Source organism: Heloderma suspectum, chromosome 5 (assembly GCF_057233095.1).
Source record: "Heloderma suspectum isolate Gila_16-S chromosome 5, 16-S_ref, whole genome shotgun sequence".
NCBI classification, from domain to species: Eukaryota; Metazoa; Chordata; class Lepidosauria; order Squamata; family Helodermatidae; genus Heloderma; species Heloderma suspectum.
Genome location: NC_139462.1, coordinates 224821028 through 224848654, shown reverse-complemented (window position 1 = coordinate 224848654; position 27627 = coordinate 224821028). Strand labels below are relative to the sequence as shown.

Here is a 27627-nt window from a genome sequence, read left to right as displayed (position 1 = left end):
ACCCTGGGAGCAAGGAAAGAGGGAGCAGGAAGGGTTCAAACAGAATCACAGTGGACACAGCTTGCTCACAACAGGCTGCGCCTGCCTTGGTTCTGCTTGAGTTCTTGAAACACCCCTACACTAGTCGTTGTCAGGGTGGAAACTGAGCCCATAGAGCCCCAGAGCAGTTCTGATTCTGAGGAGGACCAACCACCCATGGGAGAGGAGCTCGCTCATCTCTCACAAGCACAGCAGCTGGCCGAGATTCCTCCTGCCATCATTCCTGGGATAGATAGTGACCCTGGCAGTGAGAGAGCGCTGGAGGGGGGCTTGCTGGATGCTCGGCACAGATGCAGGGAGCGACGACAGATGGAGGGCGCCGAAAGGAGGCATAGCGCTTGTTTGGCGCGCAAACAACGGTCGCGTCCCGAGGACCCAAGGGAAAGAGGGAGGATCTCTCCATAGCCCATAAGTTCAGAGTATTCCCGTGGTTCCCCTTCAAATGGGGACCAACTGCCTTACCTGGAGCTTAGGCTACTCTGCTATCTTTCCCCAGTGCTGTTCCTTGCTTAGTCGCTAGTGATTAGTATCTGAAAGAGTCATAAAGTAATAAAGTAATAAAGCCTTGGAAAGAATCCTCGTCGTCTGAGTCCTGAGTTGGCTATTGGAGGGGACTGCAAGAGGCAGCTAGGGCGCTCCTGACAGTTGCTCCTCTTGACTGTCCCCCTTGTGGGGGATGTGGAAGCTCGCCCAAAACATTAGAGGTGGAGGATATCTCAAAATGTGGATCTTCCAGTGCAGAGGATCACTCTCAGTATCGGTGGTGGTGGCAGTGTTTCTCTGAGGGATGTGTGAGAAGGGGGGGCCTTGCAGTTTTATTTGCAGATTCCCAATTTGCACCTCCTGAGACTGAGCATGGTGTATATTTGAAATGTGTACGCAAAGAATGCATGCATTTGAAAATGCTCACAAAACTGCTCTTCCCCATGGGGGAAATGTGTACACTTAAGAAATGCATGCAGATAAAGTGTACATTTAGAAAAATGCACATAGAAATCCATATCGATTTACTTGCAGGGAAGGAAAGGTTCGCACTCCGATGCACACCCAAGTTGGAACAAGCGTGGCAGCGGAAAAAATGAGAACCTTAGGCCTATATACCATCCATGCCTTTATCTGGACAGAGAGCTTAGCTGCAGTCATCCATGCTCTGATAACCTCTCGTCTGGATTACTGGAATGCATTATACGTGAGGTTGCCTTTGAAAATGGTCCGTAAACTTCAGCTAGTCCAAAATAGGGCAGCAATGGGGACTGGCCGATGAGATCATATTATGCCACCAGTACTTTTCCAGCTGCACAGGCTGCCAGTCCATTTCCAGGCCAAGTTCAAAGTGCTGGTATTAACATTCAGAGCCCTAAACGGCTTGGGGACAGGTTATCTGAAGTATCGCCTCCTCCCATATGGGCCTGTCCAGACATTCTCCATGAGCCCCCGCCAAAGGAAGTGAAGTGGGTGGCTACTAGGAAGAGGGCCTTTTCTGCTGTGGCACCCCAACTGTGGAATGAGCTCCCTAGAGAGGATCACCTGGCACCTACATTGTTCTCCTTCCAGTGCCATGTGAAGACCTTTTTATTCTCCCAGTATTTTAGCATTTTACCTTCCTAATCTTTTAGCTCCAGTGTTTTAAATCTGTATTTTAAATCTCTGCGTTGCTGCTAGGTTTTTTTCTGGTTGTACAGTTATATTGTGGTTTTAAGCTTTCATATTTTATATTGTTTTACACTGCACTCTGTGGTTTTAATTTTTGTGAACTGTCCAGAAATATACCAAATATTGGGTAGTATAGAAATGAAACAAACAAACAAACAAACAAATCTCCACAAGATCAAACTTGACAGATTGGCTCATCCTTGCTCTGAGGATATGTAATTCTTGATTTGTTCACACTCTAAATGGGAAACTTTTCAGATGTAAATGCAACCTGTGCCTTCCATTCTAATTCTGGAAAAGTGTGTCAGAAATTTGGAAAGCACCACCGGTCCACCTAACCAGCTATACATGTGCTAACCTCTATTTCTCTTCATAAAATACAGCACAAGATTTCCATGTCTTGGTCAGACAGAAGCGCTGGTGTGCTCATTCCCTCAGGGTGCTGAAGAAGAAACTTCTGCAGCCTTCTGATGACTGACATGTACGTTTGCCTCTGTAGGAGCATCCGATGCCTTCGCAATATTATCCACTGGAACCTGATCACAACGTTCATCCTGAGGAATGTGATGTGGTTTGTCCTCCAGATGATTGACCACAACATTCATGAAAGCAATGAGGTACTCATTCAGCAACATGGCATAACCTAAGGCAGATTGATTGATTGATTGATTGATTTTTATATTTTATCCTTCCTTTTTTCCTCCAAGAAGCCCAAGGCAGCTTACATTGTCCTCCTCCTCCTCTCCATTTTATCCTCAGAACAACAACCCTGTGAGGTAGGTTAGGCTGACAGTCTGTGATTGGCCCAAAGTCACCCAGTGAGCTTCATGGCTGAGCAGGGACTAGAACCGAGATCTCCTGAGTCCTGGCCCAACACTGAAACCAGTACAGCACACTGGCTTTAGGTCTGCAGTGCAGTGATTTCAGTGGGCATGAATTAAAAAGCATTTTTCTCTCCCATTCGAAGTGATATTTGCTATGCAATCCATCCGTGGTTACGCTTCCAGTTGACTTTGTCTGCTGTATGCTGCTGTAGCCTGAATAAGGATGAGTGTCAGGAGTGACAGGATGTGGCCTCTCTATGCCACCTAACTGGCACAGAGCGGTGCTAGCATGTTTAGGCTGGAAGGACAGAGACAATCATGATGTCTGGACTTCCTGGTGCATGCTGGAAACCAAGACCACTGAGAGATAGGGATACGCGAATCCCTTACCTTGCCGTCTGCAGGGGGTCTGCCAGGGAGGGGGAGGTGATCCATTCCTCCCCCCCCCCAGGATCCTCGCCGGCTGGCTCCGCTCTGTGGCGATTCCGCAGAGCCGCCGGCCAGCTCTGAAGACCCAGCGATATGGCCGCTATTGCCGTATCGCTGCTGGCTGGACTGACGAACTGCAGACACAAATGGAGGACGTAGGAGATCCAATCCTCTATAGACTTCGGGGGGGCAGATTCAATAGAATCCGGCCTCATTGGGGTCCGTGGAGGATTTCTCCTACATCCCTACTGAGAGAACGGTACAGAGGGTTAGGGATGTACAGATTTTGTTAAACCCATTCCATCTCTGTTTCATGGATTGTCAGACGTCTTTCATTCTGTTATCTGCTCATTGACAGAAGAGGATTTTTTTTAGGGGTGTATGTGAATTCAATTCCACTTGCGCAAAGGTGCACGATCGCTAGTGCACATTAGCGCAAGTGTGCAGTTGTGCTGCTTGCGTGAATGCGCATTGGCACAGGTGTGAATTTGTGCAAATCCCCCCCCAATCACAAAGCTGGTCCACAAGTCCACAGAATCCAGGAAAACAAGCCGATTCACTACAATATCCGCAGGTCGGATTTCTAGAAATCTGAACTCATTTGAACCCATTGCAGATTTCTCTGACATCCAGTTGAATGGACTGTTGACCCAGTCCATTCTTTCCCACACACACCCTCCTCTGAAAGCACAGGAAGTTGAGCACTTCAGGCTGCTCGCTGTTGCTGCGTCATGCTGTGCAAAAGCACAGATGCTCCTGAGGAAAACAAGGCTGTTTCCATTTCCTTTCCAGGGATGCGGTACGGAAGCAGAAATAGCTGCCCCTGCAGCTTGCACCCCTGGTAGTGTGTGTGCTACTAGTTCAGTTCAGTTTTGATAAGAATTTTCCAACATTTGCAAAGTTCCCCATATTTGGGACAAAAGGGACTTGAGAAAAATCAAATGCGAGAGAAACCAAAACTGACAGATTTCATCTATCTGGGCCCAGGGCTTTGAGTGCTTAGCTCTTAAAAGTCTGGGTTTGAAACCCTGTGCATTCAGCCATGTTTCTGGTGCTGAGTTAGGGCTATGGATGGTGCAGGTGCCCGATCCCATCCGGGAATCTGGTGGAAACCCCCCTGCCCACATCCCTGAGTCCCACTTGCCCAGCCCCTGCCCCCGCTCACCCCCTGCCCCCACTCACCCCCTGCCTGCGCTTGGCAAGCAGCCTCCACTCACCCTGGAGGCCTCATCAAGTTCCATGGTAGCCATTTGGGGAGGGGGGAATGGTGTTTGCAAAAATGTGCATTTTTGCGTATGCGTGAAAATGCACATTTTGCGAGTGCGCATTTTGCGTATGCAAGGAGGAAGCTGCCGGGGTGAGTGCAGGCTGCTCACCAAGTGTGGGAGGGGCTCAACAAGTGCAGGCCAGGGACCAGTGAGTGGGGGAAGGGGCTGGGCAGGCACTGGGAGAACGGGGGTGGGTTCACACATCCATTCTTAGGGTTGCCACCGCTTTATTCTGACAGGTTCCTCATCTTTAACAGCTGTATGGCAGGTGGGTACACATTGGCCTCTCTGTGCTGGGAATAGGTGTACCCAGGGCCAGCCCTACCATTAGACAGAGTGAGGCAGTTGCCTCAGGTGGCAGATGCTGGGAGGTGGCAGCAAGGTGCTGAAGGGGAGAGCTGAGAGCCAAGCAGCCTGCCCTGTGCCCCCTAAGCTAACCTGCTGCCTTCAGGTACAGCAGAGGATGCTGCTCCATTGTCAGTGCTGAAGAAACAGTCCAGTCAGCTTTTGTACATGGAGGAGGAGAGGGCTGAGGGCATCATCTTGTTCTTTGCCTCAGCCAGCAAAAGGTCTTGGGCCAGCCCTAGGTGTACCTATTGGATTTGGCCGGTGCCGATGCATGAGAATTTTGGTTCAGTTTGCTTGCGATATGAATTTACCCAAATTCACAAATTTCTCCATATTCATGAGAGAAAGAACTTGAGAATTAAGAAATCTGAATGTGGGAGAAAGTGAAACCAACAGATTTGCCCACCTCTAGTATGGATGTCTATAATGAGGAAACGGACGTGTGTTCATGTGTCTGCACATAGGTTCCCACACGACTGGGATTCCTGATCATGCAGAGGTCCAAAGCATGTGGAAGAGATCCCAGTCTTGGGGACAGGGCCAGTGGCGGGCACAGCACTGGAGGCAGGGAGGACTGGTGTGGTCGTACTGTGCTATTCTCATGGAGAAAGTTTGGAGGGGGCTTTTGTTGAACACTCTATCCCCTGCACCATATTGACCTTCTGATTTGCATGATGTTCCCTGGATCAGTACAAATGTTACATGCTCTTGGGCGTTTGATAGCGATAGACAGGATATCAGAATTAGGAAGAGGTAATGACTGTCAAAGGATTAGGCACAAGATACGTTCTTCCATTTGCTTCCTTCATCTGGGCCAAGTTATTCTCCCATAAATCAGTTTAGAGCCCAAAGAATGTTACATTTAGAATTTCTTACTAGGGATGCTGGAGGTATCCATTTCAGGGGTGGAGCTGGATGAGTTTTTGCTGGCTCCCCCCTGCCCCCAGACTTCACTCCTTTTTCCACTAACTGGCCTGCAACAAGTCAGGCCAATTAGCAGAATTACCATCTTTTTCAATCTGTGCAAATTACAGCTGTGAATTGCGCAAATTACAGCAGCAATTTGCACAAGTTACGCAAATTGCACCTGCAATTTGCACAAATTTTGGCTGCAATTTGCACAAATCTCTATTTGCACAAATTACAGCCTGACCCCCCCACACACACACACACACACACCATTGCAAGTAAGGATGGATGGATCCCCCCCCCATCCAGGTCCTCTGAGCACCTGTAAGCTGCTGCACCCATTCGCGTGTCCCCGGATCTGCTCACACACACACATACTTGCTGAGCCAGGAGGCATGAGTGGGGGGGGGGGAGTCTGTCAGACTCCCGGACTGAGTCAGGTGCCCTCACCATCCCTAATTGCAAGTCAAGTCAGGCAGGTAGTGGAAGTCCACTGAGCCAAAAAAGGGCCAGATTTCCAAATCACAGACATCCTATTTGTTACCCCTTTCTCTCTTGCCTTCAGATCCCTGAAACCCCTTAAATCTCCAAAGGAAAGTAATCCTGAAACTGTATTTGCTTACATTCACCCTTTGTTACTGTTGCCTCCCTCTTCTTGTCCCTTTTCCATTTCCCCCACCATCAAAATGTAGATTGTAAGCTCTTCTGGGTCAGAGACCTGTCTCTTGTGCTTAGGTTATTGGCTTAGGCCAGTTACATTAATGGTGCTCAATATCGTATGTACTAATAGTAAACACAGGTCTCTGCATGCCAATCCATATGTTGCCAAAACAGCACCATTCCCACATGAGGTTTTCAGAAATACAAATATACAGAGAGAGAGAGAGACAAATCCAGGGGGACATTCACCCCCGCTCCTGAAAAAAAGCAGTTCAACAAGAACTGAGCATGCTCTTGTTGGCATGGAATACTGACTGACTGCTAGGGAAAAAACAGGCAACTTGGAGGGAGGGGATATGAAATGAAGTGTCCTGGAATAAGGTGGAACCCTGAACAGGAGCACTCTGCACTGCAACATTTTGTTGCAGATCTTGTTTGTGATATATAATTTGCTGTACAACCAGAAGCACATTTTCTCATCAAAGCCTCAGATGCCTCTCTGTGCACTCACCTTTTTCTCCCTGTAGCCTTATCCTTAGCAGAACTTTACAGTAATTTATGATGCTATTCCACTTCCTGGCCTTGATGGAACTTTAAGAGGAAAAAAAACTGTTTCAATCATTAATCTTTTGCTCTCTTTTTTAGAAAAGGGGATCATTCCTATAAATAATTTCTGCCTCTTGGACATGGCCCAGTCCTAAACAATAGGATTGTGCCAGACTAAATCATGTTGCCTTCTTATCAATGCCCCAGAAATACGGCTTTCACCTCACTCTGCCTTATCTCATTTCTCCTTCTCTTTCTCATCACACACTAAGGCATACTATAGGTAGATCACCTTCCACACATACTCTGGTTTGATTCAGACACCCTCTTTTTTCCTGCTACATCATGGTATCCATAGAGATCCAGACCACCTAAATGGGAAGGAGATGTGATCTGTTCCGTGGCTCCCACTCTTAGACAAATACACTTTCTGCAAACTGTTCATACCTTGGAAATGATCATTTTTTTCTTATTTATTAAAATATTTCTACCTGGCACTTTCATCCCATCAAGCAACCTTCAAAGCAGCTAACCGCACTATCAGTACAAACCATTCATTTCCAGTAAAAGCAATATAATTAGACCTCACCGGTTGGATCCAGATTTAGGCATACTTAGAGTAGACCCGTTGAAATCAGTGGGAAGTTAGTTGTGACTGTGTCTGCATGATTTCAGTGGGTCTACTCTAAGTATGACTAAATCAGGATCCAACCCCTAAATTCCATGATGTTGTCATGGAGAACAGTAAAACAAAAATAACAGTAATCCATGCATTCTCTTTCCACAACAAGATTGTGGATCCGATCCACCAAAAGTGAATTCTTGTGTTCTTAAATAACTCCAATGTAAAAGGAAAGAAAGGAAGAGAAATGCTCTACTAAACATAACAATTCATTCTTGCCCTTTAATAAAAGGGATGGATAGGAAGAAGCAACCCACCATCCTATATTTTGTCCACTTCGTTCTCATCGCTGGATGGAATCCAAGATCTGTGTTTCACAGATGGAAGGGCTCTGCTCATTTTATGTTTGTTTAAAAAAAAAAAAAAACATGTGTATCCCACCCTATATCATTAAGATTTCAGGGCAGAATACAAGCATTTATTAATGGTTTAATTAAACCATTAAACAAGCTAATACTAATTTAAAAATCTAAAACAATAAAACAGTTAAAACAGTGTGCAACTTTAGGGAATTCAGTTAGCCCTCAAAGGCTGTGGTGAAAAGCCATGTTTGAATTTGTCTCCAAAATGAAACCAACTTCTGTGCCAATCAGGGCTCCAAGGGGAGGCCATTCCACAACCGGGGTGCCACAGCAGAGAAGGCCCTCTCCCACGTCCCATCATAGTGTGTGTCACGCACTGGTGAGATGCAGAGGAGGGCCCCTCCAACAGATCTCAATCTTTGGGCAGGCATATATAGGGAGAGGCGCTCCCTCAAATATTGAGGTGGATATTTTGTGTGGACATTTCCTGTATGTTGTGCAAGGGAGGCCAGAGATCCAATTCCTGCAGGAAACCAGTAAGACAGCTCTTTCAGCTCTGCTTAATCAGTTCACTGTATAATTTTACAGTTCTCCCCAAAGCAGATGCGATGATACCTGTTTAAGGAATGGCATGTCTAATCTCATGCTTCAGTAGCCATGAGCTTGCAGGGTCAGGTGGAAATTCATTCATGTCTTGTATCTTCTCCTATTGCTGTGAATTTTTAACTGCTTATTTTTCAAATAGGTTGATCTCTAGTATGGTTATCTTCCAGGTATATGCTAGTGATGTGCATGGATACTTCCCTTCCACACTTTGACTCAGATCCCAATCTGGCACTTTGGCCCACTTCTGCGGGGATCTATTCAGAGTCCATCCTCTTCAAGGTTCAGCAGTTTGGAAACCTAAATGCTTCGTACTTCCCGCTCATTATCATGGGCAATCCAAAAACAACTATGACTTTTTTTTCCCTCTTGGGCAGAATTGGATGATATTTGCATAGCAGCCCCTCAGGAGAGGATTACACATGCCACATGTCAGATAAATAGGTGTAGGAGTTTGGGGGCTATGCTCTTTTCTTTCTTTCTTTTAAGGAACCGCCAATAATGTTTTTTTTTAATAATTTCAGGGCAAAATTGGATGACAACTGCAGGGATACCTGCCCTTTCTGAGGTGGCTATTACCATAGATGGCTTTTTTAAAAAGCCCTAAAAGGAATAGGAAAGGAAAGGTTCCTCCAGTGCAAGCACCGAGTCATTACTGACTCCTAGAGGGACGTCGCTTGCGCTGGCATTTTCATGGCAGACTATAGTGGGGTGGTTTGCCATTGCCTTCCCCAGTCATGACTACCTTTCCCCCAGCAAGCTGGGTACTCATTTTACCGACCGCGGAAGGATGGAGGGCTGAGTCGACCTGAGCCGGCTACCTGGGACCCAGCTTCCGCTGGGATCGAACTCAGGTCGTGGGGAGAGTTTCGGTTGCAATACTGCCACCTACCACACATGCATGTGGGGAAGGTGGTTAGGCCAGCTAGGGAGGGTGGTAGTGAAACCATGACACATGGGCCCATCACACGACTGGGAACCACATGGTACCGCATGGTTCTGCTACCCACCCACCCCGTAGTTACCTGGAGAGCTTACTGGAGTGGTTAGCATGCATCCCGATGTCTTCCACAGTGCAAAAAGGCTCCCAGTGGCAGCTCCAGCATTGGGAATGGCCGCATGACCATAGAGAATGTCCACAGCAGTTAGAGCATCGCCTACAGTGGCAGACATTCTAGTAGACTCTATGGGCGTGGCCTGGAAGTCCTCTTGACCCCATTTAAACCACTGGGGAGCCCACCAGACAACACAGTAAGCCTTCCCGGGGGCCCTTGACCATTTTGTAGGGAGGTGGTTAGTGGCGGTAGCTTAGTAACCATGGGGAACGTGGTTTTCTCCCCCCATGCAACACGCTAAGCCACTATGGTTACTGGGAATTCCTCAACCACCATGGTTTAGCATGAAATCCAAACAGGCCCCTTTGATCGAAAAGAAGAGAGGTCTGTCAATGGCTATCAACAATGACCCCTAAAAGGAATCTCTGTGTACATAAGGAGTATGATTTCCACTTACTAGTCCTATATGCTGTGTGCTATTTGTATGCTATGTGCTACATATTCAGGATCAGAGGCAGTATGCCTTTGAATGCCAGTTGCTGGAGAACATGGATAGAAGGGTGCTATATTGCTGTCATGTCCTACTTGTGAGCATCCCACAGACATCTGGTTGGGCATTTTGGAAAGCGGAACTAGATATGACTTGAGTCTGATCCAGCAGAGTTCTTCTTATGAAGACAAATAATAAGGACCAGCATGTTTTAGGTAGATTTCCAGAGGCATCCAGCCAGCCACTGCTGGACTAGATGGACCTTAGTTTGTCCCAGCCTTCCCCAACATGGTGCCCTCCTGATGCACTAGAGTGCCTTGGGTGCCATTTTTTGGTAGAAAGGCCAGATATAAATCAAATAATTTTTTTAAAAAATCACAACTCCCACCATCCCAGAGAGCATGGCCAATGGCTGACCCAACAAGATAATTCTTGTGTTCTTGCAATATGTTCTTCATGACCACCTGATCTCGCTTGTGGAAAAATCCTCTCCACAGACCTCCGCCAAGAGAAAAGCTTGTTGGGTGTCCATCCCAGGCAGCACCCTATCATATGGGTCGGTCCTTCCATAACTGCACTACAACTCCAGCTCCCAAGACCACCCACTGTCAGAGACAGAAGATCAGGCCCAAGGTGGGTCACTGGTCTCAGTCCAGTGGAGCAGCCCCTGTCTTCCTAGGATCAGGGTTGTGGGCACACTGAACAGCATGGCATACAGCTTGGACTCTCATTCCTTGGAGTGTCTATTTTGTTTTCCCGTTTTTAAAACCACATGTTTTAAGACCTCACAATTGAGAAGGGAAGCTTGAAAACATGTGAGCAGATGGCATTCATATGTCTCAAGGGACTCCCCCCTTCCTGAAGCACTATTTTGCTTTGTAAGCACCTTTCTGCTCTCTGCCAGGGGTGCATGAAAATGTCCATCCCGTTTGCAAATCATCAGAACTCGCCCAATTCCTGGGCCCAAATCCCTGCCAAGCCACAAAAATCACCTTAGTCCAATCATGTATCCATCAGCCTTGCCAACCTTAAAAGGCTGTTGTGAGGATAAGAGGGTGGGACTGTGTATTGACCAAAGGGCTTTGGAGGACAGTGAGGATAAAACTGCAAAAAAGAACTCTAATTAGCTAAAGGTGCAATCCTATGCGTCTTTGGAGAGAGAGAAAGTCCTACAACTCCCAGCACTGCTGGCTTGGGAATGCTGGGAGTTGTAGGACTTTCTCTCTCTCTAAACGTGCATTGGATTGCACCCTAGGTCTGTATACTGCAGGAACCAGTGAAGGTGCCCCATAGGAGCATCTTGTACAAATGGGTCAAAATGCATCTGCCTGCCCCATAGGCCTCACCTGTGGATCTCATCTGATTCCTTTGCCAGCTGTGGTGTCGATGTATCACAACCATCTTCAATTACTTTGTGGTGACCAATTTCTTCTGGATGTTCGTAGAAGGCTGCTACTTGCACACGGCCATCGTGATGACCTATTCAACAGACAAACTGAGGAAATGGGTCTTCCTCTTCATAGGATGGTGTGAGTAGCAAGGACGGGGGCAGGTGCATGGAATCATAAGCATGCAACACAGAGGGAGACGGAGAGGCCCTGTCCTTTTTTCCTTTTCTTTTTACTGCTGATTCAGGGTGGGGCTTAAAGCACTTTCATTTGCTTTATTCAAGATTAATTCTTGTCCTAGTTCATGTTCCTATTATGTTTGAAATGCATTGAGTAGTTAGAAAAAGGGATGTACAGCATTTGTAATATCAGTTCTGTCTATGTTTCACGGATTGTTAGGTGCCTGTCGTTCCATTGTTCACTCATTGACGGAATCGCATTTTTCCCCATTTCCTGAATTTGTGCAAATTAACACTTGTGCAAGTGCACAAATCCCCCCCAATGCACATTTTCATTCTTTAGCCTATGGGATAAATGTGCATTTTTGGCTGGCTTTTTTTTTTATGTCCATATTTTTCTATCGCTACATAGAATTTGCACAAAATTCTGGAAAGTTAAAAAAAAAAAAAAACAGTCCGCAAGTCCACAGAATCTGTGTGACTCAGGAAAAGCCGGTCCGTGGCAGAATATGTGGATCAGGTTCATAGAAATTTGACCTCATTTGATTCCATTGAGGATGTCTCCAACTTCCGTAGTTAGCAATGCTCATGATCAGAACTGGCATCAGCACAAGACAGCCGCTCTGAGAAGTCTTGGAGAGCCCGTGTCATGTATTGGCTAGAGCAACCAATCCCCTAGCTGGCACCCTACAGATGTGTTGGGCTACAATTCCCATCATGTCCAGCACCGAGTTGCACTTGGCGACTCAGTGTCTGTTGAGTGTACAGGCTACAGTGAACTCAAGTGGAAAAAAATCAGTAATTCTCTACAACAGGGACTGGGAACTTCCAGGTCAAATCCAGCCCACCTGGCCTCCACATCCGACTCATGAAGGGCTCAGATGATCCCCCTACCTGAAACCCCACACCCTCCAAGAAGGGAGAGGAGCTGTGAGCCACCACTTCAAGGAGTGCTCTCTGAAGGCGCCGCTCAGTTGGCTTCGCTTCTCCCTCACTTTTTCCCGATCAACTGTCTGGCCAAAAAAGTTTCCCTCCTCCTCTTCTACAGGTTGTTCAGATACTAACTACAAAAATAGATTTCCTTCAGTGGAGTCATCTGTTCTAGATAAAATTCAGCAGAATGTGGCTTTACTTTTACAGGATGGTGTGGGGCATGGGAGAGGGCCTTCTCTGCTGTAGCACCCCGGTTGTGGAATGCCCTCCCCTTGGAGGCCCGATTGGCGCAGACATTGGTCTCGTTTAAGCACCAAGTAAAAACATGGCTTTTTACCAAAGCCTTTGAGGGCTAAATGTATTCCCTAAAGTAGCGCACTGTTTTAACTGTTTTATTGTTTTAGATTTTAATCGGTATTAGCTTGCTTAATGGTTAAATATTTTCTTAGGTGTTTAAATTATTTATTGTTTTATACTGCTTAAATTGATTTTATCTGAACGCCGCCCTGAAATCTTAATGATATAGGGCAGGATACAAATGTTTTATTTAAATAAATAAAATAAATACTTTGAAGCCACATGACCAAACCATGTGTGTGTGTGTGTGTGTGTTGGTGTCACTACAATCTGTTGTAAGCTGACATGGAGATCACTTGATCGAAAGGCAGAATATGAATCTTTTAAAGATAATAAGAAGTACTTATTAAATGTATTCCCTGCCTTAAAAAAAACTCTTCTCACATGTAGCTTACTAGTACTGCATATCACAGTAAAATATCAACAATGAAATAATTAAAACAATAAAACACATGTAAGAGAAATAGCACAACTGACAGGAGTTATAAAAAAAGTTGACATATTCAGATAAAAAAACTTTTCATAGAAGGCCTTTTTAAATTAAAAAAAGTAATGTTTTCAAGGTGTACTTAAAAGTGCAGAGACTTTTATCTAAATATATAAACTCCTCCCCCCCCCCTTGTTTTTACAGCCCCAGAAAAGTTTCCACCTTTGGCTTTGCAGAAGTGATATCTCACCCACAGGAGACAGCCATTCACATTGATGCCTGACCAAGGCTCCACCCCATTTTCTCCCCTTGGAGGAGTGATGCTTGTCCAAATGATCCAGAGCAGGGGTTCTCAAAATTTCTTTCTCCAGGGCCCTCTTGGGAGAGCAGAAAATGACGGAGGCCCACTAGTCACAAAATGGTAGTGCGGGGTTGGAGCCAGTCACAAAATGGCGGCAGGTGGAGGCGGCATTATTAACTGGCAATTATGGATATAATTTTCTATGGATACCTAATCCCTCTTTGGAAATTGAGGGATTCTTCGCCACAGTGATTTCCTTGTAGCAGGGAGTTCCATATTCCACTTTGCTCAAGTTAAGTACAGACATTGGCTCTGGAGGTATCATGACTCAGCCTCCCCATTTCAGGCAGAACTTGTTGATCCAGAGGATCTAGGTAGAGAAGAGCTTTGATTTTCTATTGTTTTCCTCCTTCCCGCCACATGCTTCTTCAAGTCTTCTTACTCATCTCCTGTCATTTCATCTCCCCATCTCCTGTCACATTGAAATTAATTTGTGCCCTATCTCTAACTGCCAGTTTCTTTCCTCCTTCCCTCCTGCTGCTTTTACACTCACCTCCTCCTATAACAGCTTCTCTCTCTCATCCTTTTCCTCTTTATTCCCAGTTTTTTTAAAAAAATTACTATTATTATGAAGAAATATTAGCCTTGCTCTTTGACCTACTCCTGCTGCCACACCTGCCTACACAGTGTGCACGGGGCAGCCATGGCGCTGAGCAATCTTCAGTTCTGAGACCCGTTGGTGGCTCCTGGCCCACAGTTTGAGAAATGTTAATTTAGGGCCTTCCCTTTCCCTGCTTCCTTTTTCCCAGGTATCCCTTGCCCCATCATCATCGCTTGGGCTGTCTGTAAGCTACATTACGAAGATGAACTGTGAGTAAAACCTTTGCATTTTTCTGCATGCAAAGAGTGACTTCATGGTTGATGGCAAAACCACCAGGCCAAAATGCCAACGTTTTCAGAGTTGGGTGCTTTGAAAGAAGAGAACCTCTAGCGGTTTTGGAGTGCCTGGCAGCTGGATGTTTAAAAAAAAACAAACTGATGTTCAATGGCTTAAGGCCTTTGCCATCAGCTGCTCAGCCCGGGGTCTCCATCTGGCTTGTCCTAGCAGGGGGACATTTGATAAGTTAGCTGCACTTTAAAAAGAGGGAGTAGGACGTGGAGTGGCTACCTTGTTTGGTATGCAGCCTTTTCCTTCAGCATGTAACACATGGCCTTTTCTATGCAAAGCCAACAGAATTCATTTTACAATAAATATCTTTGCAAGTTTGAGGGCCTTTGCTCCTATTTGCTCATCTTTTCTTTTATGAAGAATTCATACAGTCCTTTGTTATTCAGATGGTGGTATCTGTTAGCCCTGAGCCAAAAAATGCCTCCCCAAGCTCATGGCTCCTTTTTGCAGGCCACAAAAGCGGAGAGAATTTTTATTTTTGCCATTTTTGAGGGACATGTATAAAAATTCTTAAACGTTCAGGGGCTGGCAGCATACGAAGGGTGGTTGTTTTTTCTCCTTCTTTTACACCTTTTGATTTTCGTGGCTGTACCACCACAAGTGGAGAAAGAGCTGCAGGATCTAGCATCATTCTGGATGCTTTGTGTTGGGGGGGGAGAGATGGCATGTGGTTGAGCTATGACATTTAAAAATAGAAGAGAGAAAAACAACCACAACCTGTGCTTCTCTCCCAGTAAATCCCCACCCCAGTTTTAAGAACCTCCCCCCAAGGAGATGCTTTCTGCTTACGATTTTGTTGGGAAAACATTTTTCCTCAGCTCTGTTGTGTCTGTGTTAGGGATGCGGCGGGTGCCCGACTGGGTCTAGGAGTCTGTCGCACACACCCCCACCTGCAATCCCTGGACCACACCCACTGAGCCCCCGTCCTCACTCATGCCTGCTCATGCCCTTCCAGACTCACCGCGACCTTGTCTGGCGAGCACCCGCCATTTTGCTGCCTTTTTTTTCTGCGTAAAAAAGGGAGTTAAAAAATATGCATATTTAAATGTGTGCAGTTTGGGGCCGGGAAAGCTTAATAAGTGCAATATTAGAGGCATAATGCACGTATTAAGCTTTCCCAGCCCCAAACTGCACACCCAAACATATTTAAATATGCACATTTTTTCAACTCCCTTAATATTGAGCATATTATGCTTTCCCAGCCCCAAAACTGCGCATATTTAAATATGCACATTTTTCAACTCCCTTAATATTGCGCATATTATGCTTTCCCAGCCCCAAACTGCACATATTATATATGCACATTTTCCAACTCCCTTAATATTGCACTTATTATGCTTTCCCAACCCCAAAACTGCACATATTTAAATATGCACATTTTTTCAACTCCCTTAATATTGCACATATTATGCTTTCCCAGCCCCAAAACTGCGCATATTTAAATATGCACATTTTTAAACTCCCTTAATATTGCGCATATTATGCTTTCCCAGCCCCCAAACTGCGCATATTTAAATATGCACATTTTTCAACTCCCTTAATATTGCACTTATTATGCTTTCCCAGCCTCCAAAATGTGCATGTTTAAATATGCACATTTTTAAACTACCTCTTTTAGGCAGGAAAAAAGGCGGCAAAATGGCAGGCACTCGCCAGATGGGGTCACGGTGAGTGCAGGTGACTTGCCGAGCTCGTGGGGGCTTGAGCGCAGGTCCGGGGGGGCGAGCAGGGGCCGCGCTTCAGCGGGTGCCCAGAGAACCTCAGCTGGGGTGTGTTCACACATCCATAGTCTGTGTTCATATCTGTAGATGACAAGGGCTGTTGGGAGAACGCAGTCTCTCTCAGTGCAGGCCAGGCCACCTATTTTTCAGGGTGGAGGGCATTGTTTGTTTGTTTGTTTGCCCTCCCCAAAACAGTGTTTCCAAACGCAACACTTCACCTTCTCTTATTATTCATTTCATTTCTATCCCGCCCCATAGCTGAAGCTGTCTGGGTGATTCACAATTCATAAAAGTTTTCATAAGAAATCTTACTTAAGCCAACTGATGTGGTTCACTCCTATGGGGAAAAGTAAAGCGGTACACTTGGGGGCTTCATTAGGCTGGGCCCTAAACCTTCTTCCTGCCTCTAGATGCTCCGGCCCTTGCCAACCAGGCCTGCTCCCATCTCCATAGCTCTGCCCTTTCATCAGCATAGCTATACCTGTGAGTGGGTGCCGCCACATGGAGGTCCTTAGTGGCTCCATAGCCTGCCTGGCTGGAAATAGGCACATCCATCTGGGTAGGAAGCGATGCCAACACAGATGTCCCAGCACACACTACAGGGAGCCCTAAAGGCTTCCTCCAAGCCCACTCAGAAAAGAAACCAGAGCAGAGAACAGCAGAAAACAGCTGAGTATGGAGTGCTTAGGGGCAGAGCAGGTGGCAGGAGAGAACTCACACTGTCCTATGTGTCCAGCCCTGGCAAGGCGATGCCCAGAGATGGCCACAGAGCAGGGTGGAGAAGAAGGAGAGAATAGGCGGTGTTCATTCCCCGATCTGTACTGCACCGAACAAAGAGTGTTGGAGGCAGGTCCTTCTGCACCCTGGACAGCACCCAGGGAACTGATTCAACCGAAGATTATTATATCAGCCTTCCTCAACCTAATCCCCTCCAGAGGCATGGGACTGCGATTCCCATAATTCCCAGCCACGCTGGAAGTTGCCAGTCTGGGAAAGGCTGTATTATATTTTCCTGGGCTGGACTTCCCCTCTCAGGCTCCGTCCCCTGGCTGAGGTGTACAGAGTCTTAAAGGACCATCCCTCAGGTCCAAGTCTGGTACTCTTTCTCCTCCTTACTGTTTGTCCCATTCTGGTCGCCTTTGCCACCTGGCTCGAGATTCTGCCTTAACCGGAGAGACCAAGAAGCTGTCAAACAAGCCCAAGATCAGAGGAGATGTCCAGCAAGATGACATGATGCTTCTGCACTGGCTAAGCCAGCCTTTCCCAAACCTGGGGGCCTCCAGGTGTTTGATACTACAGCGCCCATTATCTTGTAGTAGTCCCAGACACCAAGAGCACACCAGGTTAGGGAACTGACTGGGCTAGTTCCTAACTGAGTGACTGTATAGCTGGGGTCTGCTAACCATACTCCTTCTTGGCCTGCCATCAGGGCCCTGATCCAGAATGCATGAAGAGCCTGGCTTCCTCCTCAAGTCACATTCAGGGATGGTTAACTCACCTCCTATCCCTCAGGGCGAGCCCCTTTTCTTTCAGCTGGATCCCTGCATTTCTTACAATGAAATACACCATGCAAGGTGACCTGAATGTTCTCTCTGTAAGGCCCCATTCGCACATGTCCTCACTTGATGATGCTCCCTAGTCATAAGGTGAAGAATATTTACAGGAGAACAGAAAAGCTTCATCCCAACTCTTGGGGTTGTTATAAAGATGAGCATGGGGAAAAACACTTCACGTAGAAACTACTGGAAACTACTGTAGAACCAATAATTAAAAATGATAACAATCACAAATCAGCCACTTACCCTCTCCATCTAAAGAAAACACCATTGATGAAAGAAAAGCAGCTCCCTCAATTTCATTTCATCTGCATAATTAAGATGAAAAACAAAAGAGAGTTCTTGGTAATTCAGAAGCATAATTGTGTATAATTCCTAAAGATGCAACACGGTTGTATTATAGTTTACTTGATTTGGATTTACATCCACTTAATAAATCACTTTCTATTTACAGATGCTGGTTTGGAAAGGAGCCAGGGAAGTATATAGACTACATATATCAAGGACCAGTCATTCTTGTTTTGCTGGTAAGAAGTCCTGTAGCTTGGAGATTCTCATCAAAATTAGGACTGCATTTAAAATGTTCCCCATCTGAATTCTCTTGGTGATGGGGCTCCCTTGATGGTGGGGTTCCATATTACCTGATCTTGTTTGCAGAATGGCACCGATGCATTAATGATCCATCGTTCCTCCATTTTCAGTTTCTAGATTTGGTCGGACCATTGTGCATGTGTGTTTTGCTGCAATTTTCAGTGCACTTGCCCACTCCCTATGGGTTACTGAGGCACACATACACATTTATTAAATCATGGTGCAAAAGGGAATTCTGATTTGACAATGCAACCACATGAAGATTCCTTTCTGCCTAGTGTTTAGTTAAGCTATTTGTTTGCATTGCTAACCTGTAAAGGGGGAGGGGGTGGCCAAGTCTGAACTGAGGAAGAGCTACCTATTGGATAGTATCAGTGACATTACCAGTACACCATCCTGTACCTTTAGTAATATTAAATGCTTTATAAATAAGAATACTGCACACAGACATACAACCACCCCTGTGGGCAGTTTTGCAACTGATTTTTGAATGTTTCTGATTGGGCAGGGTTGAGGGCAGCCAGTTTACAGATGACCATATATATTCATAAATGCATATGTATTGCTTTAAAAAATGGTTGACACACTGCTTAATGCATGAACAGCGGGGCAAAACCGAGGATGGAGACTGAGGGAAAAGACGATTAAGAGACAATATGATAACCATCTTCAAATATTTGAAGGGTTGTCACATAGATGAAGGAGCAAATTCGTTTCCTATTGCTCCAGAAGTTAGGACCCAAACCAGTGGGCTCAAATTACAATAAATATTAACAAAACATTAAAATTACTTCCTGATGGTATGAGCTGTTGGACAGTGGGATGGATTGCCTCGGAAGGTTGTGGAATCTCGTTTGCTAGAGATTGTCGAGCAGATTCTGAGTGATCACTTACCAGAGGTGCTGTAGTTCTGATTTTCCTACACCAGCAGACAGTGGAGGCTGGTGGTTCCAATGTCAGTGGGGTGGTGAATCCGCTCCAGGTTTCAGTCAGAACCACTTAGAACTCTGAAGGAGCGATCCAAGGTTCAGATTCACTGCCAGCAGGGGCTGGACTAGGTGCCCTTTGAGGTCCCTTCCAATTATGATTCTATGATATACCTCTTTAGTTCAAGAAGCAATTTGCCAATCCAGCGATCCACTTGATAGTATGCAGTTCTGTAAGACAAGTTCTGAAATGGTGCTTACACCATGAGTGAGGGCACAACTGTGACCATTCTTATGTCCATCTTTAGTCTGAGAGTTGATGCCGCTTCACACATCCGCTTCATGTCCAGATGTAATTCATAACGATTTGGACATTTTCCCACCAAGCATTCAATCCACAGCTCAAGTTCTAGGCATATCTACTCAGGGGTAAGCCCCAGTACAACAGCTTCCAGGCATACAAACTGCAGTTCAGTTCTAGATATGTCTGTGCATGTCCCCCCCCCCCCCACACACACACACATCCTATGATATAGGAGAAATATGGGCCAATTTCTAAAACTGATTCCATGGGAAATTCCTCTCAGGAAAGGAGCAAATTCCACACCACCACCACCACCCTTGCGTGCTTGCTGTCACAACACCAGTACTGCCATCCCACAACAAAAAGGTGCCTCACAGGGCAGCTTTCCCTGCTGCATTCTCCCACTTTTCCATTTCATTTTACATTATGGCCGTTCCTCTGTTGCCTAGGAGTTCGGCTCCCACCACTGATCGTTTCTTGCCCGGAATGAGAAGATTTAATTGGTGTGTTAGATATTAAGGTGCTGCCAGCATAATATTGTGGGCCCAAGTGAGAGAAGAAATGAAGACAAAAACCCAAACCAATCAGTTCTGAATGACATACTGGCATCTTGGGGCAGCGGGGTGGGGGCGTCTCTTTCCCTCTGTAAGCAGCCTAAGCAATTCGAACTGCAGAGAAAACACTGGCGTGAGCTGTCTACAGAAGAGACCCTCTGTTAGGAAATACCTTTCTCTGGGCTGTTTACAGCAGACTTCTCATGAGACATAAAGGAAAGAGGACATTCAAGATGCATGCAGGCAATATAGGCCGCCATCAGGGTTAGGCATGGTTGGGCACATGCCAAGGGCCCACACCCCAGCAGGGGCCCAATGATGAAAGCCCCCTGGACCTGCTGCTCCTCTGCACCATTGCAACTTTCTTGTTCCCCTGCCTCTCGCTCTGGCCCAAACAACGGTGGTGGTGGGAAGGAGGAACAGCAGATGCCACGGGCTACTGGCTCTCTGCCTGTCGAGCATGCAAGGGGTAGCAGTGAGGATGAAGAGGAGGAAGAGTGATAGCAGCTGGTAACAGTGCTGGTGAGGCCTCTTTAAGTCACAGAGAGAAAAGCTTCTTTAAGGTCACAGGAAGATAATCTTTCCCAGCCCAACTACCTGCAATACAGTTTTTTACTCCTCCTGTCCCAAAATTGATCACACGTGAACCAATTAATTACACAAACATTGATTAATTGCACAGCTTGGAAATACCCATATCAATCTCACATATATCAGAAAAGTTTCTATCTGATATTACCTCCAGCCTCTGGTGCCTTAAATGCAAATAATGTATCTATAGAATCAACCTTCTTTCCACACTGATGTTATGACTATAATAATACACAGCGACTATTTGAATAACTGATCATGGTCTAAATCAGGGGTGAAAAACCTGTAGTCCTTTAAATGTTTCTGAACTGCAATTCCCATCATCCCTGACTGTGCTGGCTAGGACTGATGGGGGTTGTCATCCAGCCACCTCTGCAGGGCTCCTGGTTGTCCACCCTGGACTATATTAACCTTTTCATGAATTAATTTAACTCAGCGGCTCTTATTTTAAAAAGATCACATTCTAAGATCAATACCAATTGGGCAGCATTTCTTTCCTTTGCCTTATAAATCACTGAATGGGCTTGCCAAAAGGTCATGCTCTGCACACTGCACCCCTTTGGCAGTGCTGCTCTGTGTTGTCTTTTATAGCATCTTTCTGGCTTCAGTACGCCATCCAAACCAGTCCTCCCGGAAACACTCTCCTGCTGTCCATGGTAAATCAGTACGCATGGGTATCCACACAACCACAGTTGGGGAAGATAAAAACTATGCACTGTCTGGGAGAGTCATGTAAGTTGTCCAAGAGTCTGCACACCCTGTTCTCCATGTCTCTACCTACTTGCAGTACGCTTAACTGGACATGGTAGAATTGAGGAATGAGCAGTGTTGTAGTGGAGTCACAGGGCTGAAGCACCAGGAGTTTCTGATTAACAGGGAACGTAGCATCATCTACCACCCCCTTCAGACTTCCCAGTTCCCTCTGAGCTTAGCTGTGATCCTCACAGTAGCAGGAGGGAGGGAATGGATTTTCCCAGCAGCAGTATATTGTTATGCATGATCCCTGTTGTAATGCACAGTATTTTGGGGTGCCTTGGTCTTGAATGGGCAATTGAGATCCATCAGCTGTCCTAAAGACCTGCTCCTGTTGGAGATGGAAACTGCTAGATCTGTTTCATTGATATGGATCAACACAGCTGCCTACATTTTTGGACTTTCCCTGGTGGGGTGGCCATGGGGGCTATCATGATGAGGACTGGTACTTCAGCATTTACTGGTACACCACTGGGAACGAGCCCTCCCTATAAATTAAGGGATTAGGCACAAAAATAGTATGGCGGTATTATCAACCCTACTACTGCCCATGATGCAAGGAGGTTAAAAGCATATATACCATGCAAACTCCATGGTGTCATTCGATGGGGACACCTACAGATTGCCTGAAAAGCATTTTCTACTTTATACGTTCCAAGTTTAGAATTCCCAGGACCCTTGATGGCACGTGTGATCATGAAAACCTGTTTAAAATTGGATTGAGCTTGGGTGAACATTAATGTCCCAAAAGCTGAGGTGCATTGGGGTGGGAGGGGTGGTGTTCACAGAAAAAAACTAAGAAGTTATCGTAAGTATATCATAGTTTATTGGAAGAAGACACTCCATCCAAATTAAGTCATGCCTTACAGGATAATATATGAGATAAAGTCTGGCTTTTTTAATTCACTAAAGGCTCAGAATGTTCTACAGTGTGCAACATTAGAGAATATAGCTTGTAAAATTGCAACACACTGACATTTGTCACTGCAGAACTGGGATAAGATTTATAGAAATCATAATGGCAGTTGTCATTGCTGTTCAGTGAATGAAGTGGATTTTTTATTACAGGTGATGGTGGACTGCTGATTGCTGATTTCTGGGAAATGGTGATAAATGCCCTTAATGAGATCTTTGAAACACAGTCAATAGTACCCAGACCCTATGATGTTTCTCCTTAATTATGTTAAAACAGTGCTACCCATAAATTTACAAGAACCTTTGTTGTATGAGTTTATCTGCTGCAAGGCTGAAATATGCAATGCACCAGAAAGCCTAGGAAGTCGGAATGGCTCACAAAGGCTTGCGGATTATTCAATTCAGTTAAATTAAGAGCATATCAAGTTTTCTGCTGTGTGGCACCAATCGCCCACTGAAAGGGCTATCAATGGCTATTAGTCATGATAGCCAAATGGGACCTCCATGTTTCAGAGTCAGTACATCTATATACCAATATCAGGGAGCACACAGTGGAGGGGAGCACAACCATCATGTTTTTTTGCGGACTTCTGAAGGTGCCTGGTTGGCCAGTGGGGGAAGTAAGATGGTGAACAGGATGGAATGTTGCTCTGATCCAGTAGGAATCTGCTTGTGTAATCCTTACATTTTGGAGATCCATTTTCCTGTACCTCTCTAACTCACATCTCAGTTGCTACCACAGGATGTAGTGATGACCACCAATTTGGATGTCTTTAAAAGGGGGCTAGACAAATTCCTGGAGGAAAAAGCTATCAGTGGTTACTAGGCTTGATGGCTATGTGCTACCTCCAGTTCCAGAGGCAGTAAGCCTATGTACACCAGTTGCTGGGGAACATGGGTGGGAGGGTGCTGTTGCACTCATGCCCTTCTTGTGGGTTCCTGGTCAACAGCTGGTTGGCCACTGTGGGAACAGAATGTTGGACTAGATGGATCCTTGGTCTGAACCAGCATGGCTCTTCGTATGTTTCAGTTTGCTACTTGAAGTCCTTGTGTTGTTCAGCATTTGCAGTGGGGGAGCTGAGCCTCTTTCAACCTGAAGGCCTAATTCAATATTGGAGAAGCTCTTGGGGGCCACACGCCAGTGGTGGTTTGGACTGGAGGCAAGAGTGGAGCAAAAAGGGTGGGACCAAATTACCCCAAATGCCTGCCTGTTTTAGCTGGAAGCTCTCACTGCCAGTAACTCAGCCTTAGGAGAGGCATTTCAGCCTTCTAGAATGGGGGGGGGGAACCATGCCAAAGCCAGGAACCACCAAACAGTTGGCAGTCATGGGCAAGGGGTGGCAGGGGAGGATGGCCATCTGGGGAACCCTAGAAGTCTGGAATGGGACCCCAGGTGAGCTAGATTTGGACAGCAGGCATGAGGTTCCACACCAGATGGTCAATACTATTATTCATTCATTCATTCATTCATTCATTTCATTTCTATGCCACCCAATAGCCGAAGCTCTGTGTTGTTTTGTTTTGAATATCTTTCTTCTGTATTTGGTATGTTTCTGTTTACGTTGTGTGTTGTCTATGCTACCAATAATGTTTAAAGAGTCGGTGTTCTGTGAATATCACATGAAACAGTAACTTACACCTGTGTGATTGGAATGATGTCCTTATTGCTTATGTTGGAGATACCATTATTGCTTATATTTTTAGCCCTTCCTTCTGGTGGAGGCTGGTGGCTCTGATTTTGGTGGGGCTGTGAATCCAGTCTGGGGTTCAGTCAGAACCAGCCAGAATTCTAAAGAGCTCTCCAGGGTGCAGAACCTATTTTTGAGATAGGGGTCAGCACCTTGGAGAGCTCCTTTAGAGTTCTGGCTGGTTCTGACTAAAACCCAGAATGGAGGCACAGCCCCACTGAACTCGGAGCCACCAGCCTCCACTGCTCCCTCTCTCCCTCCCTTCCGGGAGCTCCGTTGGCATGCATGTTTCTCCCCACCTATTTTACCTGTACCACAACCCTGTGAGGCAGGTTAGGCTGAGAGAGAGTGGTTGGCCTAAGCGCAGAGCCATTGAGCTTCATGGCTGCGTGGGGATTTGAACTGACATCTCTTGAGGAATAATTCCCTCCATCTCCTTGCTACTAGTCTGATGCTCTAGTTCAGATTTCCCCAACCTGGTGTTTTCCAGCTGTGTTGGAAAGAACACATCCCATCATCCCTATCCAGCATGACCATTGGCCATGCTGGATGTGGATGGTGGGAGGTGTAGTCCAACCCAGCTGGGGGTTAGAGGGGGCTGCTACAGCCACCACACCACACTGGCTCTGAAAAGAGAGAAGAGAATGATGGCACAACCGTAATACCAGCTAAGAGAAGACACCTGTGCACATCCCAGGTGCATCTGCCTCGGTCTCAGGAGATTGCGTTCTTGTTCTTCCCACAAAGTTACATTTCTAAAAGCTTCACAAAATAGTTCCTTGATTGCAAAGAGCAGGAAGCAAGCTCTCCTGGTTTGTTTGTATCTATTCCTAATTGACTCTTGTCCTCCTCAAGAGAGATCTTTCTGAAGGAAATCGCAAGCTCCTGCCGGAAGATGAATATTCAAATCAGACGGGGAGGAAGTGTGTAGCGGGGGGGGGGGGTGACTTGCAGTTCTGCCATTTACTTTTCCCTTCAAACTTTATTTGGCCATCATGAATAGTGAGAGGCCGGTTCTCCAGAAGCTGAGGAACTTGCCCCCAAGACTGGCTCCAGGTTTAAGGAAACCCTCAGTTGAAGGGGGAGCTCCTACACCATTGGAGGGAGGCTCCTACGTCACCCCCCCCCCAGGCACTGCATGCTTACTGGACAGCAGCAGTGCTGCAGTGGAGTGCCATTTTAATTTCCCACAATGCTGCCAATGTAGAGTCACACTGGGGCATTGTGGGAAATTAAAATATTTCCTCACAACACCCTAGAGCGATGCTACATGGGGGGGGGCGCGGGGGAATAAAATTTGACTTGGGTTCCTGCATTGAGCAGGGGGTTGGACTTGATGGTCTTATAGGACCCTTCCAACCATGCTCTTCTATGGTTCTATGATTCTATGAAAATGGCAGCTCCCAGATCTAAACAGTTTTCTACCACAGCCCCAACAGAGCTTTCGTATCAGAAACTGAGGCTGCGCCACACCCATTTCCCTTGGCTTGAGTCCGGGCAATTTTCCACCTTGTCTTCATTTAATTTCCTTTACACCTCTCATGAGAATTGCTTGATTTGCGATTGTTAAAATGTGTGGTTGTTAAATGTGTAATCCTATCCTGCATGGCTGTTCAGCTGCTGAATTTTCAGGGGCTGCTACATCAGTTTTAGTCAGTGTCAGGGATGAGTCCAAGTGCCTTGAGATGTCTGACAGCTCCAATCTGAATCAGAGATGGAGCAGCTAGATCAGAAGCCGGGGGAGGGACCCTCCCTAGTGAGCCAAGAGGCTGGGAGAGATTCCTCTGAAGGCCTTGACAAACAGATGCCCCAGGCTGAGTCTCTGCCCCCTCTCTCCACTGTCAGGAACTCAAGTCTCCAAGGAGGAGAAGGAGGAGGACGAGGGGCATGATTTGAGAGATGCTTGAGCATGTCACAAAGCAAAGTGGGGAAAGTTAGGAGCAGGGCTCAGATGCTCCGCCAGGATAGCCACTCTTGGAAGCCAGTGCAGGAGGGAGCCACCCTAAGGGAGGGACATCACTGCAAAATAAGTCTAAGCATGAAGCTCATGCCCAAACTGTCGGCAACTTCAGTACCCTCTGGTTCATCTCCTCTAATTAGAGATTGCAGATTAGTTGTTTAGGGGCCTGAGGCAGTCTGAGAGCTTCCTGGAATCTGCATTTGGAGAGAGGCTAGCCTCTAGCAAAATAAAGTCGTATTAGCCTGAAGCTTTGTCCCCTTGCGGTGTTGATTGCGAAGGGGAAGGATGATTGATTTCTGACAGTCAGCAATGGAGTGGGGAGTAGCCATCCCTCACTCTCCATTCCCCATTTGTAAAGTGGGTGTAATAATGGCATTTTGCACAGGGATGATGTGAAGACAATGAACATTGGGTAGCACTGTGCAAATGACTGGTGCTGTATAAGCACAGGATCTAAGCACTGACCCTAGACATGACATGCGACAAGGTGCTATGGCCTAAAATGGCAGCCCTGTTAGGTGCTATGGCCTAAAATGACAGACTTACTGGCACAATTTCCTTGCCCTCCACATCATTAGCAGCGCACAGTGGGAGCAGGAATATTCAAGGAAACAATAGGGGCAAGTCTGACCAAATGTCAGACCAAAATGACTTGGGCCCAGGGTAAATGAAGGATTGCCTATTCATGAACTTGCCCCACTGCTAAGATCTTCAAAGGCTTTGTTCAGACCTTCTGTGGCATGGGGAAGCAATGCAGCAGGGCCTTCTTAGTTATGGTGTCTCATTTCCAGAACTCCCCCAATACCCTCCATTCATTTTCCAAGGTTCCTGGCTGATGCTTGTTCAGTGACAGGTAAAGACATGTATTTCTTGCTGGCTTTTAACGGTATATAAATGAGGCCACCATTTTATTGGGCCACCATTTAAAGTTCCCACGATGCCCCATAGTGATACCAAGTCGGGCATTCTGGAGCACTGTGGGAAATTTAAGATGGCTGCTTCCCAGTGGCCTCCTGCTGCTGCCAGATCAACCTGTGACTAGGGAGGTCACCAAACTGGGGAGGGGGCCTCCAGTGGCACCTTGCAAAGGGCCCCCTCAACTCTGGTGCCGACCTGGTTTTATCTGTTTAGTTTTGTTTTACAGTTGATGGATTTCATCATATGCTATTGTCTTAAAATAACTCCTCAGGCACCTACCTCAGGCATCTTTGACTGAGAGGTAGGATGTATAGATTTTAAGAAATAAGATAAACCAATGTTCTGAAGGTGGTGGGGAAAGAACCTGACCCAGAGCAGCTGTTTTGAACAGCAGCCCTGTGTTGAGCATCACAGCTAATCTGGTCATCAATATTAACTGCTCTGGAAGGAGAAAACAAGTGGATACAAATTATGCATAGCAACAGTGTGTCAGATAGAAAAGAAGCAATCTGTTGTTCAGGCATTTCCAAAGAAACCCCATCTGCTCTGTTCAGAGAGAGAGAGAGAGAGAGAGAGGTCATATATTCACCCAATATTCTCACTCCCATCTCTGACAAAGTTCCAGATCAGATTGTACTGCACAGAAGAAGATACTAAGAGCCCAGCTGGATCAGACCAAAGGTCCATCAAGTCCAGCATCTCTGGTTTCCCCCAGTGGCCAACCCGATGTCTCCGGGAAGCACACAAGCAGGGCATAAAAGTAATAGCGTTTCTGTACTGTTCTCCCCGCCTCCATCATCTTGTATTC

General features: G+C 46.2%; 1 protein-coding gene across 1 annotated transcript in view; it reads left to right on the top strand.

The window, feature by feature from the left end:
* CRHR2 (corticotropin releasing hormone receptor 2) overlaps positions 1–27627 on the top strand; it is a 139087-nt gene that overhangs the window by 74917 nt on the left and 36543 nt on the right. The window contains exons 4-7 of the mRNA XM_084855101.1: positions 2192–2309; positions 11184–11337; positions 14203–14263; positions 18074–18146. Of these exons, the coding sequence (XP_084711227.1) occupies positions 2192–2309; positions 11184–11337; positions 14203–14263; positions 18074–18146 (406 nt within the window). The remainder of the gene's footprint in view (positions 1–2191; positions 2310–11183; positions 11338–14202; positions 14264–18073; positions 18147–27627) is intronic.